The sequence below is a fragment of the Microtus pennsylvanicus genome, chromosome 5 (assembly GCF_037038515.1).
Source record: "Microtus pennsylvanicus isolate mMicPen1 chromosome 5, mMicPen1.hap1, whole genome shotgun sequence".
Lineage (NCBI taxonomy): Eukaryota > Metazoa > Chordata > Mammalia > Rodentia > Cricetidae > Microtus > Microtus pennsylvanicus.
The window spans coordinates 42,794,119-42,812,842 of record NC_134583.1 but is presented as its reverse complement, the minus strand read 5'-3'; the positions used below and the strand labels follow the sequence as shown (position 1 = coordinate 42,812,842).

The 18,724-nt window shown below is 47.3% G+C and overlaps 1 protein-coding gene across 2 annotated transcripts in view; it reads right to left on the bottom strand.

The window, feature by feature from the left end:
• The window catches only part of Clpb (ClpB family mitochondrial disaggregase), a 122,348-nt gene that overhangs the window by 32,375 nt on the left and 71,249 nt on the right, over window positions 1-18,724 (bottom strand). For both annotated transcript variants that reach the window (XM_075971629.1, XM_075971630.1), the window contains one exon: window positions 210-307. In XM_075971629.1, coding sequence (XP_075827744.1) covers window positions 210-307 — 98 coding nt within the window. The remainder of the gene's footprint in view (window positions 1-209; window positions 308-18,724) is intronic.

The window sequence follows — 18,724 nt, the reverse complement described above, 5'->3', positions numbered from 1 at the left end:
TGTTCTTCCAGAGGACCTGGGTTCTAGTCCCAGCACCCATGTGGCAGCTAACAACTGTCTGAACTCTGGTTCCAGGGGATCTAATGTCCTCTTTTCCCCTCTTCTGGGCATTGCACACACATGATACATATACACAAACACAGGAACCCCCAAAATAGTAGAAGATTAAATGACATATGGGGTACCCACAGCCTCCTCTCTCTACTTACCTTGGTCTCCGATGCTTTCAGAAGCTTCATAATCTCTCCTTCCCGGGCATAATCCAAGGGTGTGTGTCCCATCTCATTCCTCTGAAGGGGGTTGGCTCCTGGCAAGAAAAAAGGATAAATGGTCAGGGGCTATACAAAAGATTCCTCAGCATTCACCTATAGGTGGCTCGGGAGTCTCAATTTCAGTATGAATCTCCATGAAAATTTATGAGATTACAGAATGACAGGATAAGCATATTAAGTTACTTTGGAAGGAGAGATATGATGGAGGTCAGGAGGGGCTTCATACACAGGTACATGCAGCTAAACATGCTAACACATGCATTCACATATATACATATATGCATTCATTAAAATGTTCACATTTTCCAATATAACTACACACCAAGGAACAATGATTCACAAAGCCATATAATGGGTTCCTTTCTAAAACAGAAGAGCCCAAATAGGAATTTAAAGGCCTTGCTTGCTTCTTTTCTCCTTAATATCTTTTATTTTTCTCTTTTGCGAAGTCTCCCTATGTATCCCTGGCGCTTGATTGTAGAGTAGGCTTCCCTCGAGCTCAAAGCCTCCCATCTCAGCCTCCTAAAGGGGGGTTAGAGTGTGACTCACAAAACCCAGCTCTTCTCCTTCCTCCAGCCAGACTCAGCCAAGTCCTGGGGAGGATGTGGACATCTGAGGACTGTGCCCTGCCCTGCTAGCTGATGATGAGGGTTGTGTTCTGATGACTGGAGGACAAAGGTTAGCCAAGAGCCACGTGACTACCCTCTAAGTGCACAGAGCAGCAGTATATGGCGTGTACTTAGCAAGGCTTGAGATAACAAGGAAAGACTCCTCTCACCCTCAGTGCTGCCAGAAGCTTCTTCCCACAACCCAGTTCTGGGAAACGCTCTTCCCAACCCTAACTCTCTCTTTCTAACCCTAACCCTCTGTTCCCAACCCTAACTCTACACTCTCTTCCCCGACACTAATCCTCTCTTCCCAATCCTGGCCCTAACCAATGCCAGCTATCCTGCTTCTGTTTTTGTTTCTCAAGACAAGGTTTCTTTGTGTAATAGAAAGGCTGCCCCAGAGTTAGCTCAGTAGACCAGGATAGCCTCTGCCTCCCAAATGCCGGGATCAAAGGTGTGCGTGCGGCATGGCAGATTTTTTATTGTTGTTTCTGTGTCAGCTACCTTGCAACCTCCGAAGGAATGGAGCTTGAGGACAGAAGTGGCCTTGCCTCATAGGCTTGCCTTCCAATATCACCAGAAAGAAGTGCACATCACCTGCAGCATGCGGCAGTAACTACTCAGTAATCCCTGTGCTCCTTTCTTACTAGAGAAATGTACAGGAGTTAGGAGGAGTTTAGCCTAGTCGCCGCTGTAAGGCCGTAACGAGGACCCACACAGCACAGGACCTTGCTCACAGTGGATATCTGATCACTGGGGATAGGAGCAAAAGCCAGTTTTCCTAAATCTGCCTGTGGGAACTTATCTCATACTTTGAAACCCTCCCCCATTGAAGTTCTTGTATGTGGCTGTCTGAGTGGGAGGAGGAAGGGCACAGGGAAGTTTCAAGTAAGAAAACAGTCAGACATGTACCTCTAATGCCAGCACTCGGAAGACAGGGACAGGAGGTCCAGGGCAGTCAAGGCTACACAGTGAGACACTATCTCAACAAAACAATCACACCTCCTCCATAAAAATGAAAAATAAGACCATTTCAATTAGGAATAAATACTAATATATATTTTATAATACACAGAATATGGAATTCAGATACTAGCTGTGGACACCACGTTGCCAAACTCGGTTGTACGCTTCCTGTCTTTTAGTAGATGTCCTGGAGTGACAGGAACAGTCTACTGATCATTATTCATGCTTGACTCTGTACTTCTTACATGGGTTTTTGTCTTTTAATGTTCAAAACCCTAAGGAATTAAAATTGCCAAGATACAGACAGGGAAACTGGCCTGAAGATCCACCATCACCGCAGGCCTACTGTTTTGAGCCTGAAGTCCACTCTAGCCTAGTTAGTTTTCCTAACTCCGATTCTCCACACCCTCAGAGGTGTCTCAGGAGGGACCGTCATACCTCACCGCAGGTGTTTCCTGAGCCCAGGGAGGCTCTCCCACAGCCCGACTGAACGATCACGTGGTTACCAGCACTACTGTTTCTAGTCTTTTAGGACAGAGCCTTTCTTGGAAATGAGTTGGCGCTCACTGGGCACTCCAGCATTTCCATCCGTGTGCAGGATGGGGACTGGCAGGGCCAATGAGCAGTTCCTTCTTTAGCTACTTCTGCTGAATTGAAAGCAGCACTCTTAACCCATGAGCTCTTTCCAACCCTTCCCCTCATACTTTTGTTTTTTGTTTTAAGAGGGACCTGGCCTTTAAGTTCACTATATAGCCCACCCTATCCTTGAACTTGATGGAGCTCCTCCTGCCTTGTTATCCTGAGTGCTGGGAATGTTTTTTGTTTTTGTTTTTTTTTTAAATCCCTCCTTACTGTTCTGTAGTAACTGGTAATCTGGCCATTGACTCCTTTGAGCTTTTTAAGAACTCTTTTCAAATCCTCCCCTCAATCCTGTGACCAGTCTTCCTGTCTCCTTTGCAGATGTCTTTTCCTATTTTTTAGGAATAAGTCTCCTTTGAGTCTAGCACAAACTCAGCTCTCCAAGAGCTTATGGGGACATGATGAGCTCATGACAGTAACACAGACTGAGACTGGCCACTGTGCCACTGAAGGACAGGCAGATAAGAACCACAGAGTTCAATGAGGACAGGGTTAATTCTCTTGGCATGGCACTGAATGGGGTCCTGCAAGGTCCAAGGGGCGAGTGCCAGACAGCATCCTCCTCATCCCATAGCACAGCCGGGGCAGGAGTCTCCTGGAGCAGTGGAGAGGGCTCTCCTTTCTCTGGCTGCCAGGAAGGAGTTCTGCTATTAGCTGTGCTGTGTGCAGTGGGATTAAATCTCTAGGAGGGAGAGGAAAGAGGGAAGGGAGGAGGCATGGGCAGAGGGGAGGAGGGAGGGAGAGGTGAGAGAAGGCAGTGGAAGAAAGAAGAGAGGGTGAGATTAGCTGCTTCAAACAAGTGCTGTCAGTGATCTATATTTGCTTACAGAATGAAAAATGTGTGCCATAAACATTGGCCACTGAGTAATTTCTAGCAGGAGTCGTGTCACTTCTCATAAAGCATGGGGTGGGGACAGGTAGGACATCTCTGCACCTGGGCCAGCCAGCACAGGGGCTTCCTTTTATAGCTATGCTGGGCTTTGGATCCAGTCCAGAAGACTCTCAGGTCAGGCTACTCACTGGGGAAACCAGTCGGGTTCTCCAAGGTTCTGGAGCCTAAGGGCAGCACATCTGCCCCACTTTAGGAAGGCTGAGGCAGGGCACCTGGATAATGTCCATCCAATATTACTCCCCCAGACTCATACCCTCCCTCTGACTTGACTAATTGCTCTAATAATTGATAGAACCTGACTTCTACCACTGATCGATTTCACCTTCACGACCAATGGCCACAAACCATTACACTCCAATAAATAACCACGCTGGGCCTCACCCGGCTGCCCTCTCCGGGGGCATCAGGATAGCCTGTGCCCTGGCCTGACCTCCCCTTGCCTCCCACCCAGGGCCCCTCCAGGCCAAGCAGCTGGTCTTGAGGGCCAGGCCTCTGGGAGCAAGTGATAGAGCTGGGAGGAGGTGGGAGCACTAATCGCAGGCCATCCGTCACCTCCCACTGGCTGTCTGGGGCTGGGGCAAACACCTGGAGCACCCTAGGCGGTGTGGTGCAGGACCCCTCCTTCCTCTCCTGCTCCAGATTAGTTGTCCCAGCTTATAATATTTGATAAATAGCAGTCTGGCTTCCTGGCAGCGCGGCTGCGGCTGCGCCTGCCCGCTACAGCTGTGGAAGGTCACTCATTGGGGAAATATGTTTCTGTCAGTGGTATTGAAAAAAGTTTAGTGGAGTGACAGGCCTCAATTTTTCAAATTTTATTAACTCCATCCTCTTAACCATTTGTCTTGAATTCCTTCAGATTCTGGGGGATATGTCAATAAGGATCGGGCCCAGAAAGTAGGATAGGGGTAGTTGGGTGGGCAAGAAGGAACGGGTGCTGGTTGGTACTGCTGTGGCTGGCTGAGATCTCCTTACCTAGGAAGGTTAAGGGAGTGGAAGGGGTGTTGGTGAGAGAGGCTTGGCTCACTGGTGCCTAGGGAGCCTGCTGCTCTTCTCAGGTCAGCATCTGCTTTTGATTTGACATAATCACTATGCTCCAGGTGGGAAAGCACCCTCCTAAGAGCTCACTTCTCTCTACTGCGTCGGGAATAGGTGCTCCCCCGGCTCCACTGACTCCATCTTTGAAGACTGAACCTGTCTTCAGGAAGGCCTCCTTACTCCCTCCCACAGACTGTTTGGAACTGGAGAAGAACCCAGCAAAGGTTGGGTACCATCGTCTATACCCCCATAGCGTTCTGCCTGTCTTCCTGCGAGAACTGCACACTATGCACGGTCACTGTTGCTGGACACCAGCACAGGGCCAGCACACGCTTCTTCCTGTTTGTCGGAGAAGACTGTCTTCTCCTCGGGAGCTATCTTTTGAGGCTGAGAGAACACGACAGTTGTTCTGTGTGCTGGGAAAGCCTTCCTGACAGCAACTGTGTGACCACGCCCTTGTTCCTGTAAGGGAGAGCCAGACTCTTTGCTGCTCCCAGATGCCTCTCCATCTGAGAGGAGAGGAGAAGCTCTTCCCCTCCTAGCAGGGGCAGGTGGGTGAGGAGTACCAGCTGCTGGCTGGGCACTTCTCTACTGTTCTGGTGGTGACTGCTGGCCCATCCACCTCTATGGGTTTTCTGAAGACTGAATGAGGCTGAGATAAGATTATAGCGACCTCTGTAAAGGCTTTGTCATCCACTCCTTTTCACATCTACCTTCGCTTCTCTGACCCCTTCATCCTGACTTTCGTGATTCTGGCAGTCTCTTTCCTATCCCCAGCGAGAGGTTTTGGTGGGTATTAGAGATGTCCTCCACGATAAGAGGTTCCAGGCAGACTGGTATTTTGGAAATAAGATCCCTATCAAGGAAGCACTCGGAAAGATGGCTGGACAAGCGTCTGTGACAAGCCTTCCCTGTCACCACACTCTCTGTCATGCTATCTGTGTAGTTCCTTCAGTCCTTGTCCCCTCTGGGTCCTTATTCTTCTTATTCCCTTTTCGGGTCATGGCCTGCCACAAGCCAGTTACCACAGTCAGTCCCCGTACCTCGGAGGCCAGACCCTGACCAGCTCTCTCTGTGTCCTCAGAGGCAGACATCTAAGAGGCTGGCGAGAGTGACAAGGGAAGCACAGTGGAGGAGCGAGAGAGCTCCGCCTCCTGAGGAACAGGGCTCTACACTACACAATCAGACGCACTCAGCTAACAACAGGTAGAAGGCTGTAGCCCAGGCTGCATCTTCTGCTGACTACACCCATGGATTTAATCCTTGCCATTGGTGAAGGAAGCAGGGGAGTCCTCCCCACCCCACTTTACAGATTGCCTGGGTCTGGTGGAAGAGTAAGAACAGGGACACACGCTAACACTTGCTGGGTAAACAGTCTTTACATACTGTGCCTGAATAATTCATACACGAAGAGAAAACAGGCTCAGAGTTGAAATAATTTGCCCCGTGGTCATACAGCAGGCGAACAGTGAAGCTAAGATTTAAAACAGGGTTCATTTCTCTTTCATAAATGTTTGAAATGTTACATTTTTTAAAAAAGAAGATAGCTCTACTACCCCCACCCCACCTCAGAGTGCCACCAAAGGCCTGATGACTCCCTTCCAAAGTGCTGAGATGCTCTGGGGCCAAGCAAGACAGAGGAGTTCCTTCTCATCATGGGCTGAGGACAGACATCTCTGTAGAAAGGGTACGGCAAAGCATTTCTTCTCTTCCTATTCAGGGTTCCCAGTCTGGGGCAAAGGAAACTGTGAGCTATAGTAACTCAACTTCCTGGACAGCACCCAGAAACCTTTCTACCTCCTCATGGCCTCACTCAGACACAGTCCCACAGCACAAAAAGGCAAGAACTGCCACACAGTGGAAGCAGCAGGTCCAGACTGTAGGGAGGCAGACGCTGTGATGGAGGAGTGAGGAGCTGGATTGCCCCCCTCCCCTCATGCACCATGGGTCTGGGGAGCTGGGACCAAAGCTGAGAGGAACGTGTGGGCTCAGCAGGTAAAGATATCGGCCACCAAGTCTGATTACCTGAGTTCGAGCCCAGGGACTTATATAAGGGAGAGAACTCACTCCACAAGCTGTCCTGTCCTTCACATGCGTGCTGTGCACACGCGCACGGCAGACAAATAACCGCAGTGAAACGGACAGCCTTCCAGCCATTTCCTCCGTCCTTTCACCATGAACTTTCCACACACTGCCTCATCTCCGGAACCAAACGTATGCGTCAAGGGGGCTTTGTGAACCTCTAGAAGAAGTGGGGTGACTGCTGGCAACTGATGGTCTCCTGTATCAGGATTACCTGTGAGCTCGGCCAGGTAGTGAGGGCAAAGGGGGACTTCATCAGACATTTGGTGGGATGTCTCAGGAAAACCCTGTGGTCACATGAGGACACTGGATGCCAGCAACACATGGAATGTCAGTCAGTGGCTGATGGACAACCAGACCCCAGGGGGAAAGGGTAAAAGACAGACCAGAGAGGTTTCCAACGGCAGTAAGTGGTTTGGCTGTATCCAGCATGTTTATTTCTCATCTGGATATCAAGGGGTGGGCTACTCATTAAATCCGTAGAAGTGATGAGGGTGGAAGGGTACCTAATACACCTGACAGAAGACTGACAGTAAGAGGTGAAGTGTCAGTGAGGAGTCATAGGTTTTGGAACAGAGACAAAGCAGAGAGATTGTTCTGGGAACCACAACGGGTGTGGAAAAGGGTTTAGAGCCATGTGAGAAAAATAGCTCAGGGAACCAACTAGTTGGTGGTTTGGACTGGAGAGAAAAAAAAAAAAAGTTCAGGAGACCAGGCCTGCTACCATGCAGAACTGAGAGGTTAATAATAAGACCCCTGGATACATCCCATGGCTGGCTTGCTAAGCATCAGAAAGTCTAAGGTAGACTACGGCAAAGTTAAGTTCCCCGGCAGCAGAAGTGCTCACGCATTGAATGGATAGCTACTTGGTAAGTGTACTACTGAAATGTCACTTAGTTTGTTTTTAAGATTTATTCTTATTTTATATGAATATTTTGTTTGCATGTAGGTCTGTGCACTACTTGTGTGCCTGGTGCCTATGAAAGTGAGAAGAGGATGCCAGGTCCTTTGAAAATGGAGCTGCAGACGGTGGTGAGCACCATGTGGCCCTCTGCAAGAGCAGCAAGTGATCCTAACTACTGAGCCATCTTTCCGTATTAACTGCTAATTATCTGTTCACATGTCCATTCAAAGATACCGAGAGTCCTTTATGCGTCTATCAGCATGCTAGGTATGAGGAAGACAGAGGTGAGGAAGAAGATGCTGTCTCTCCTCCTAGGGAAATCCTGATCCTGACTGCAAGACTAATACAAGGAAGTCTAGCTTCAGTTTAGATGAAGTCAGAGTTCTGGTGGAAATCCTCACACATTTGGCTGCCAAATCCCCCAAGCAGACCAATCAGGAGCAGCTCACTCGCTGAAACTCAGCGCACTGTCTGTGGGACAGAAGCACACAGTGAAGCAGAGCTTGTGAATCTTTGTGCTTGATGTTTTGCTCTTACAGTTTCAGTTGTGGTCTTTGGTTTATGTACCCACAGCTTGTCTTACAAGTGGCTGTGGTGTCAGGGTGAAGTGATTTAGCCAGCAGGGCTACCAACTCTCCATTTCTTACCCACCCTGTGGGGACTGCTTCAGCACAGACATAAACATGCTCCTGCCGTTACCTTATTGCACTCGTCACATGGGGAGGCTAGAAGGCTTGATTCAGGGATATGATTGGATTTTAAATCCCAGTCTCACAGGATTTTAATTACTGGTCTGGGGCAGCAGGGATAGGCGCTGGCTGCCTTTGGATGGAGGAGGTCGATACACCAGTCCACAACATATTGAGCCACAATGCCTGCAGACTCTATTGCTCTATTTAATCATCTTTTGCAAAATTTACAGTGGAACAGGAGGGATCAATACGGAATTTATCACATTCTCTTGTAAATATGAGCCAGGAAAGAGTTCCAGGCAGTTTGTTACTGAGTGGGAGGGAACATGTCTGTGTACAGCTGGGCATCAGGAGATGAGACAAAATCCATACTTCTTGGCATAAGCTACTCAGCCAAGTTCAATGGGAGGAACACTGATCCATTCAAACAACCAATCATCCAAGCAACATTCCAGAACCCACTTTACCCTGTAGTGCTGACTGTGGAACATGGCATGTAGGAACATAATAAAAATATAACACAATGATCCTGCCACTTACGAGGTGAACCTATGCAAGTTCCCAAACAGTCTGGGACCCTACTTACACACATGGGAAATGAAAGAGTCTATTCTGTGGTTAGCTAGTTATCAGAAGAGATAAAAGCCTTGGCAGGTGGTGACAGCTACTGCCATGTTTCCTCTAACTGCCTTCCTACATCAGGTACCATCCGTGAATAGGTGTGGATCTGGGTGATGAGCAGGGAGAAGGGGTTCTGGGTGCTCTTCCTTCACTAATAACCTGACCAGGGCTACTAGTGGCAGAATCTGTGGCGCCAAGAGAAGGGTGCAAGGAGAAGATGTACAGGGATCTGTTTTCCAGATCTTTAAAACCTGTACCCTTTAAGCTTTCTCAAACTGCTGTGGGGGAAGAGGGTGAGAACTGAGTCTCCTTGTGTAAGCACACCAGGGAACATCGGAAAGACGATGTAAGGAGCAGCCTCCAGAAGCTGGGCAGACATGGACAGCTGCAGAAGTAGGGAAGGGTTTCCCACAGGGACGACTGCCAGGGCATGAGCGGTCCAGCAGGCCTTGGACAGCTCCGGCCTATTTCCCAGACATCCTGCTGTGGGCCTAGCAGGTACTGGCCCCAGGGTTGCAGGGTTGGACGTCTGGATTGACCTTGGAGGTACTGGAAACTGCTGAAGGTTTTAGAGCCAGAAGAGCAAACAGTTCTGCAGGGCGGAGGCTGGGGATCCTGGAGGAAGGGCGGGCGACAACGAGGCTGCTCTAGAGCTGTAGGCTCTCTAGAGCCCCAGCTGAGGGAAAGTAATGGGGCTTGTTAAACATGGAGGCAGAAGGCACCAGACTGACTAACCATGCCTTCTTGTTGAAGGTGGCAGATGGTGACAATGCCGTTCACCAAGCATGGCGAGCAGAAGACAGTGGGAAGAGGGCAGGTTTGGAGACACCGCGTGAGTTGCTTACAGAATATTAACATCAACAGAGCTACTGGCACCATGAAAATGCCTTGCTTGTTCTGAGGAAAATATGCAGACTAGTTTGGTCAGGAGAGAAGGTAAATAACCAAAGGAATGAGTGCCCAATATATGACACACGCGGAGCTAGCAAAGCAAAAGGCAAGTCTTCTGCCTCAGACTCCAGCTCACTGCAAACCTGTGGGACCCTGACATGCTGACGACTCTTGCCTAGCATGTGATGGCACTGGGCGCAGAAGCTCAGTTCATTTTTTAAAATTTGGACAAGCCGGGCGGTGGTGGCGCACGCCTTTAATCCCAGCACTCGGAGGCAGAGGCAGTTCGAGATCAGCCTGGTCTACAAGAGCTAGTTCCAGGACAGGCTCCAAAGCCACAGAGAAACCCAGTCTTGAAAAACCAAAAAAAAAAAAAAAAAAAAAAAATTGGACAAGTTTCAGACTAGCTGTATTCCTCCTCCTCCCAATCCAGCACACCACCTCCAAGGTGTCAGTGTGCCCTGGATGAAGCAGAACTCAGAGGGGACTATATAAAAGCCTGGGTCCCTAGGCTTTGTCAGCCTTGACTCCACTCCCCTCCCCCTCTTGCAAATAACAGCTGAGACTGAGGAAGCCAAGCTCAGGTCTAGGCTTGTAATTACACTGCTGATATCTGCAGCAGAGCCACAGGCTGCAGGAGGCAGCATCTTTTGTTTATGCACTAAAACCACATCATCTTCAAACATGCTAATCGCATGTCTGCTTTCATCTAACAACATTGGAGGAGGCTGAGGAAAGGGCACACAATGCCCACATCTGGCTAATTCAGTTAGAAGGCCAATCAATCTTGATGGGTTGTCTATAAAACACTGCTCACCCCAAAGGGCTGAGCTGACCAGATGTTTAAGCGTCTGCTGACCAATCCCAGCTGATGTCCATAGCCGTGGAGAGAAGGCTTCCACTTACAAGTCTGTTTCCCACAGCTCAGTCCAGACTTCTGCTTTGAAAAGTATTAGCAGTTAAAGCAATGGCTGAAGCTGGTTGTGGTGGCTCATGCCACTGGAAAGACTGAGGCAGGGGGACTGCTATAAGTCTGAACCAGCCTAGGCTAGACATCAACACACAGTCTCAAAACAAAACATAAAAGCAACGAGTGAGCCTCTAGATCCTGGAATAAGGCACATTCATAGACTTCCGCTCTGCCCTTCAGGAAGACTTCTGCAGAGTTGACTTTGCAAACAAGCAATGGAACATCCCAGTGGGATCTTCTTACTACTTACCAGTGTGAAGAGAGTCGCAAGTGTGGGAGAGGTGTCTTTTATATGGTGTCAAATGTCATAGGCTATGGGTCTGAGCATTTATCAAGGCTGCAAGAAACACTCATCTTCCCCGTAAGACTGCATTTCCCAACAGAGGCTGCTGCCAGCAATCTTTCAGTTTATGCTCTACACCTAGCAGTTATCAGGTGGCTGTCTCAAAAATAAACACAGGAGAGGGGGGACGACAGGCCCAGACACCAAGAGGACCACTTTGATGGACCTCCCTGTCTGGGCTGGATTATTATTCAAGAGCGTTTTGCCCTAATGAGTGCTGAGGACCTGTCTGTCCCAGAGCTGATCCAGGATGATCCAGATTTGTGGCACAGGTAAAGGGCAGATTAGAAATGACACCTACTTCTAGCTTCCCCGGGCAGCTACTCTCACACAGCACACACTCATCTAACAAATAAAAGCAAATCTTAAAACAAACAAACAAAAACATAAGGGAGTATTATGTGTATCTATGACCCCAGCTCTCATAAGGCTGAATGAAGCGGGAAGATTGCTGTGAGTCTGAAACTGATCTGGGCTACAAAGTGACAACACCAGGTCAACTGGGGCAGCACCGCAAAACAAAACAAAGACCAACCTTTAATCCCAGCACTCAGGAGGCAGAGACAGGTGGATCTCTGTGAGTTCGAGGCTAGCCTGATCTGCAGAGCGAGTTCCAGGACAGGTTCCAAAGCTACATGGAGAAACGCTGTCTCGAAAAACAAAACAAAAAGCAAAAAACAAAAAAAAAAAAAAAAAAAACAAAGAAAATCCAATGGTTACTTTTTTTTTTTTTGGGACAGAATTTCTCTGTGTATCTCTGGCTGTCCTGGAACTTGCTCTACAGACCAGGCTAGCCTCAAACTCAGAGAGATCCACCTGTCTCTACCTCCAGAGTGCTGCAATTAAAGGTGTGCACCACCTGGCTGAAATGGTTTTTAAATACATGAAATGATGTTCAAATACATTTGTAGTAAGAGAACCAAGTAACTAGGTAAAATATTTCCCTTCTATTGTGACTGACAAAATTCCCGTGACAATCCAATGAGCTCCAGAATCAATGAGATCCTATTTCAAACAGTAAGGCGGCACACACCTGATGCACACCCTCCCTAACTCCCCACAGAAACCCGAACATGTTGGCGGTTAACAAAGTGCAAGAAGTGTGCCCAGGCCGCCTTCCTCTGCCATGTCCTATGTGGAGTCATGGCTGTCCTCTGTCCTCTGGTGAAGTCTAAGAACATTAAAAAAAAAAAAAAGGACAAAGAAATTCATCTGGTACTAGTAAGATGAGTCACTGAGGATGAGTCTTGAAGTTTCAAAGAGCCCAAGTCCTTCCCAGTGAGCTCAGCGTCCTGTGTTCCAGTACCACGCCTGTGTTTCTGCTGCCATGCTCCCCACCATGAAGGTCATGGATTCCACGAGCCCCGTTTGTAAGAGGCCATGCCACGGTGCTTTGTCAAGGTGACAGAGACGGTTAAGCTAAGACCCTGGTCCACTGTGTCAAGGAGCTAGAAGTGCTGCTGCCGAGCAACCAGTCTTACTGTGCTGAGATCGTTACGTTTCCTCTAAAACTGCAAAGCCATGAGACAAAGAGCTTACAGCTGTCATTAGAGTTACCAATCCCAGTGCCACCAGCTGAGCAGTGAAGGAAGGGGCAGTTCACATGCACGCTTTATTTTTGTTCAAGTAAAACCACAAAAACTACAAAAACGAGGAAGAAAAGAAGCTCAATACTAGATTTCAGTTTCTAAGACAATTGCTCACAAAAAAATCCCAGGCAAGGCAGAAATAGGTGGGCAAAGATGAGCTTGAACTGTCTTGCTAATGCTAAAAGAATAAAAAGAAACATGTTGGTGCACACCTTTAATCTCAGCACTTGGGAGGCAGAAGTAGGAGGATGTTAATTCAAGGGCAGCCTGGTCTATATAGCAAGTTCCAGGACAGTCAGGGCTCTGTAGAGACCCTGTCCCCCACCCACCAAAAGAAAACAAAATAAAACAAACAACAACAAAAAAGAAAGGAAGGGAGAAAGGGAGGAAGGGAAGGAGGGAGGAAAGAAAAAGATAGAGGAATGCTACCCTGGTAAAATCATAGACAATTTTAGCACAAATATAGTTAAGGACAGTAATGAATTACAGGCATTAAAACAGTATGTATCAGTGAGTACACTATGACCAATATAGATATATTGGGGGAAGGGGTTTTGCATACCACAGAAGAAGGCTACATGCCAAATGGTCACTGTTGGGTGAGTACTGGCATTAGAAAGTGTGGAAAACATCTATCTCAAAAGGGCTGTATTAAAGACTGGTTTTGGTTGGGCAGTGGTGGCACACGGCTTTAATCCCAGCACTTGGGAGGCAGAGGCAGGCAGATCTCTGTGAGTTCGAGGCCACCCTGGTCTACAAGAGCTAGTTGCAGGACAGGCTCCAAAGCCACAGAGGAACCCTGTCTCGAAAAATAAAAAAACAAAACAAACAAAACCAAAAATTCCTGCTCTAGTTAACCGCAAGGAGGAAAAAGAAGAAATACAACAGAGAGAACGGACAATACTTTGGTTGAAGCTGGTGTGGGAATTAAGACTTTTATTACTGTAAACTCTTGAAGTCTGTGTTATGTGCAACCATTAATTGTTCAAAAACAAGAATAAAAACAAAGTATGCATAAAATATCTCTGAGAGTGTTCTAGGCAGAGTATGCCCACAATGAAGTTCCCAAGTCCTGTGAGCCTGTGAATATATCACGGGGACATGAACAGGCTTGAACGCTACAGGCACAATTAAGTTTGGTTATCAGTTGGCTCCGAGATACCTTATGCTATCCAGTTTAGTCCAACACAACTACAGGGTCTTTCTAAAGGGAGGAAGAGGGGGAAAGAATGCCAAGGTGATGAAATATGAAAGAAACTCAATTGGCCATTGCTATTTGGAGGCGGCTGGTCTCCAAAGCAGGGAATGAAGGCCCAATATGGAGTGGACAAAGTGGGAGGACAGGCTCTTTACTAGAGCCTCCCAAAAGGAAGACATCTCTGAAGGCACCTTGATTTCACCCTAGTGAAACCCACTTCACAACCGCACGATGACACTCATGTGGTTGTCTCCCATGGTGCTAACTGCTAACAACAGGCATAGGGCGAACCGTAGGAAAAGTTACAAGGCCTACCCTGAGGAGGACCAGAGATGTGGCAGGGACACCTCTTTCCCACCATGTATCCTCCTTTGATAAACTCCTTTCCTAAAATGCTCCATGAAACTTTATAGTGTATCTTTGTAAAAGTAAAAATCATCATGGTCAAAGATACACACATGACAATCACTTCAAAACTGTTTTGACTACAAATTTATCCTGGTTCTTCCATCCTAGAGGCCTTCAGCACTCAAGTCTCCTTAACAGTCCGGCGGGGGGCCATTTTCCTAGCATCTCTACACAGCATACAGGCTCAGGGCTTGTTTTGGTTCCACTTCCTAGAGTAGCTTTGTCCTTTCCTTTGCCTCCCTTCAATCTGGGCCTGCAGTTCTACCTAACACAATGCCTGTTTCAATGCCAGAATGGGTCTTCCGCCTCCTTGTCCTCAGTTATCATGAAGGAAGACAAGAGAAGAGTCTATTTTATTGCCTGTGCTTATTTATAAATTAACTTACTCAGCAATTACTTATTGTCATGTGCTAAAGCAGGTGAGATTCTGGGAACCTAAGCAACCACGTCCATATTCTGCATCTGAGAATGTGCTTCAGTGGGAAGGAGATATTTCAGTTCTGAGTAAGCGTGGGTGAAAAAAATCAGCCAGGATGCTTGAAGATCACCAGAGAAGCCTAAAACAAAGATGATGGTGATCAGCTGCAGAAAGAGAGATAATAGTTGCTGAATAAATAGGAAAATTTCGATTTACAGGCACTTGAGCAAATCATAAGGTAAATGTTCATTCAAAGTTACAAAATATCATAATGGAAAGTCTGGGTACCACAAGCTAACTTATTTTAGGACAGCAAACTGATGCTATTAAAAAGGAGGTTGGACAGGGTGTCAGAATGACGTACGTGCCAGACCCCAACACCCAGGCAGCACTTCCTACCACACAGGGATCCATTACTTCCAAGGGGGTAAGTTCCCTTCTGTTATAATGAAAAGAATTCATTTTCAACATGCAGTTTAGAAAGGAGCATGTGGCTCAAGCTCACAGAGAATATCCTTGCTGGGTTCCTCCAGGACTCGGTCAGGCTTCTGTGCAGAGGAAAGAGCACAGGAATGCTAGAATCAAGACTCCTTTCTGGGAGGCAATCTTGGTTCCCACTCACATCTAGTCTACCCTTTCGCTGCTATTCGGTAGGCACTGACCTTCAATTTGATACCTTCCCTTCCTAAAGCAAGGTCTCTCTTCTTCCTCTCTAAGACATGCCCTAGAGGGGTATAAATAAGCCAGCAAGCACAGCTGGCCTTGGGAACTGTTTCCAGGTACTGTGCAGGTGAAGGAATGGAACCCGGAACGACCTGCCTAGCCAATGCTGACCTTTCCTTCACCCAGGGGAGGCCTGGCTTCCAGCTGCTACTGATGGCGGTGATGAGCTCATGCCGGATGCCAGCCAGGCTCATCTGACGACTGCTTGGAGCCCATTAGAGCCTTGATGAAATGCGGGTGCCTGGATGGCAGATGGTTCTGGAAAGCCATGGTGACCAGACTCTTGTCTCCAGCTCAGCCACTCACTGATTCCATAGGCCCTAGGGTACAGAAGGACCTCACCTTGGGGTTGAGCAAAGGAAGTTTCATTCTGACCTGGTTGAGTGCTGAGGGCAGGACTAAGGATCATGGTGGTCCTACACGGCACCTGATCCAAGATGTGGACTGCAATGATAATACCACAGAACAGTGGTTCTCAACCTGTGGGTTGGTCACATAGCAGATGTCCTGAATATCAGATATTTATATTATGATTCATTTTAGTAACAAAATCAGTTATGGAGTAGCAATGAAATAATTTTATGGTTGGGGGTCACTATAACATGAGGAACTGTATTAGGGGGCCACAGATTGAGCAAGGTCGAGAACCACTGCCGTCAAACTTTCCTACTTGTTAGTGTCCTTGGATCCATGATTGCTGGTCCCTGAGGGTGACGAGTGGCCCTCTCCCTCCACAGGGTTGTCTCAAGCTAGATGACATTCAAGTATCTACATTGCAGATCTCAGCACGCGTGGCTTTGTTCAGAAGACTTCCCTCAGCCCCCTGGACTAGATTAGGTTTTCATTATCCTCTTGTAGTACCTTCTACTCTTCTGCAATAATAGTACTTATATTATTAGCTAACAATTTAGTAATTATTTGTCTAATGTTTCTACTCTGACAAATTTTAAGCTTTTCAAGGGATGGGGTATGCAACAGATATTTGTTAAGATAATATGATGAAATTAATCAAAATGTCATTAAGAGTAAGAGAATGTTTACAGTTAAATTTTTAACAGCATTCTTTAAAATATTTTTATTTATGTGGGTGTGTGTGTCACATATGCATAGGCGACTGTGGAAGCCAGAAAAGGATGTAGGGTGTCTTGGAGCTGGAGTTACAGGTAGTTATGAGAAGCTCACACTGGGTGAGGGAACGAGCTCAGGTCTTCTATAAGGGCAGCAAGTGCTCTTAGGCAGCGAGCCATTTCTCCAGTCTCTCAATAGCGCTCTTGAAAAAGAACTGATATCACTGACGGGTCATCTCATCTGCCATGCTAGACGAGGAGCTGATTCTAGTTCTCTTGGCTTTCTGACTTGTTTCCAAGTAGCCAGCCGCCCATCCAAGCCAGAATTGTTCAGTTTGGAATGGTATGGAAGAGTTTTTCTTTTTCAACAGCTTTACTGAAATATAACTTACATGCCATCAAGTTTGCCCATCATTTAATGCTTTTTAGCATAAAGACAGTACCATACAACCATCACCATAATCTACTTTAGAATATTTTCATGCAAACCTGTGCCTATTACCTGCTCCCTACTTCCCCTAGACACCTGCTAGCACAAAGGTTTTCTATCTATGCCAAGCAAAAGGAGGCGTTTTTTGTTAGCACTATGATCTCTTCATTTTATAGCTAAAAAAGTGATGCCGGAGAGGGGCTGTGATCACAAAGATGAGATAAGGCAGAGCTGGGGTGGATCACAGTTCCCGGTGCCTGCAGCCTCTGACACCTCTACATGCAGCATGATTATGTCCTGAACGACGATCTTGAGGGCAGAGGCTATCTTATCTTCTGCTCGTCGGTCTCCCCTCTGCCCAGAGGACCAGCACAGCAGTGACGCTTAATGTGGGGGCCATGAACTAGTGCCATTCGGTGAACCTCACCATCTGTCCTCTAGAAGACACTTTCATAGTGACTTTCAGAGTCATTTTATGTCTATGGACACTAATAACAAAGATGGGCATGTAGTTGGCATTTCTCTTGAAAACATCCCTTTTTCTAATAATTCATTTTGATTGTACTTAAGTATTATTGTTTCTCAGCATAATTTTGGCTAAAATCAAGTGTAGAAGATAGTGGTTTGTGATGAGCAGATGAAAACAGAGACCAATCTTTTGCAGATGATGTGAGATGCACTGCCTTGGCGCAGCACCTCCTCCCATTTCCTGGGCCCTTGCTTCGTACCTTTTGTACCTTGCATCAGTGGGGACCTTCAGCTATACTGCCCATGGACAATGTGCAGCCTTAGCCATCCCCAAGAAAATGACCTCCAGTCTTCCTGTTCAAACCTACCCAGCCCAACTGCCTGCCTCGCTAGCCATCTTGACTGGGAAGCACCAAGTTCCTTGTCAGTAACTGTGAGTTGCCTTCCCTATGCTCACTGTGGACTGTCTGTCTACAATCGTAAGAGAGATAAGGCCTCTGTGGCCACAGGACTCCGTGTGCTGACAGATAACAATGACACAAATAGATCTGCAAGGTGTGGGAGAATTGTCTGTATTCTGTCAATCTTGTTTTAAGAAAACGCTGATTGGCCAGGCAGGAAGTAGAGGCGGGGCGATGAGAACAGGAGAATGCTAGGAAGGAGGAAGCCCATTCCTCCCATTCCAGCCCAGACCACCAAGAGGCAAGACCTGCCTGGCTGAGAAAGGTACTGAGTCGCGTGGCTAGCATAGATAAGAACAATGGGTTAATATAAGCTTCAAGAGCTAATAAGTAGCCGGGTGATGGTGGCGCACGCCTTTAATCCCAGCACTCGGGAGGCAGAGGCAGGTGGATCTCTGTGAGTTCAAGACCAGCCTGGTCTACAGAGCTAGTTCCAGGACAGGCTCCAAAACCACAGAGAAACCCTGTCTCGGAAAAAAAAAAAAGAGCTAATAAGTAGCCTGAGCTAATGGGCCAATCAGCATTATAACTTATGGAGATCTTTCTGTGATTTTCTTTGGGGCTTGCTGGCTGTGGGGTTTAGGGCAGGACACAAACCCCAAGCAGCCTGGCCCATGTTACATCTGCAGGTGCCAAGTTAAGTGCCACGAGGAAGGCGAAGTAGTGGCACTGGAGCAACTTTTACTAGGGTAGCTTGGGAAGTCCCTGAGACAGGACATTTAAGTAAGGCCTGAAGATGGGGTGGCCATCCTTTGGAGACAACGAGGGCTTAGTTTTTCTGAAGAAGACTGACATCCAGGGAGAGCAGTGACATGAAGCTGCAGAGCTCTAGGTGACAAAGGGCTTTTAAGGCTCTGGTAAGAGTCTGACATTTGTTGTTACTTCAATGGTGGGGTCAAAGTTGTTTTGTTTTGTTGTTTTTTTTAGTAGGAAACTGTTTTTTAAAGTTGTTTGTTTGTTTTTTTTTTTTTTCCAGACAGGGTTTCTCTGTATAGCCCTGGCTGTCCTGGAACTTACTCTGTGAATCAGGCCAGCCTCGAATCTGCC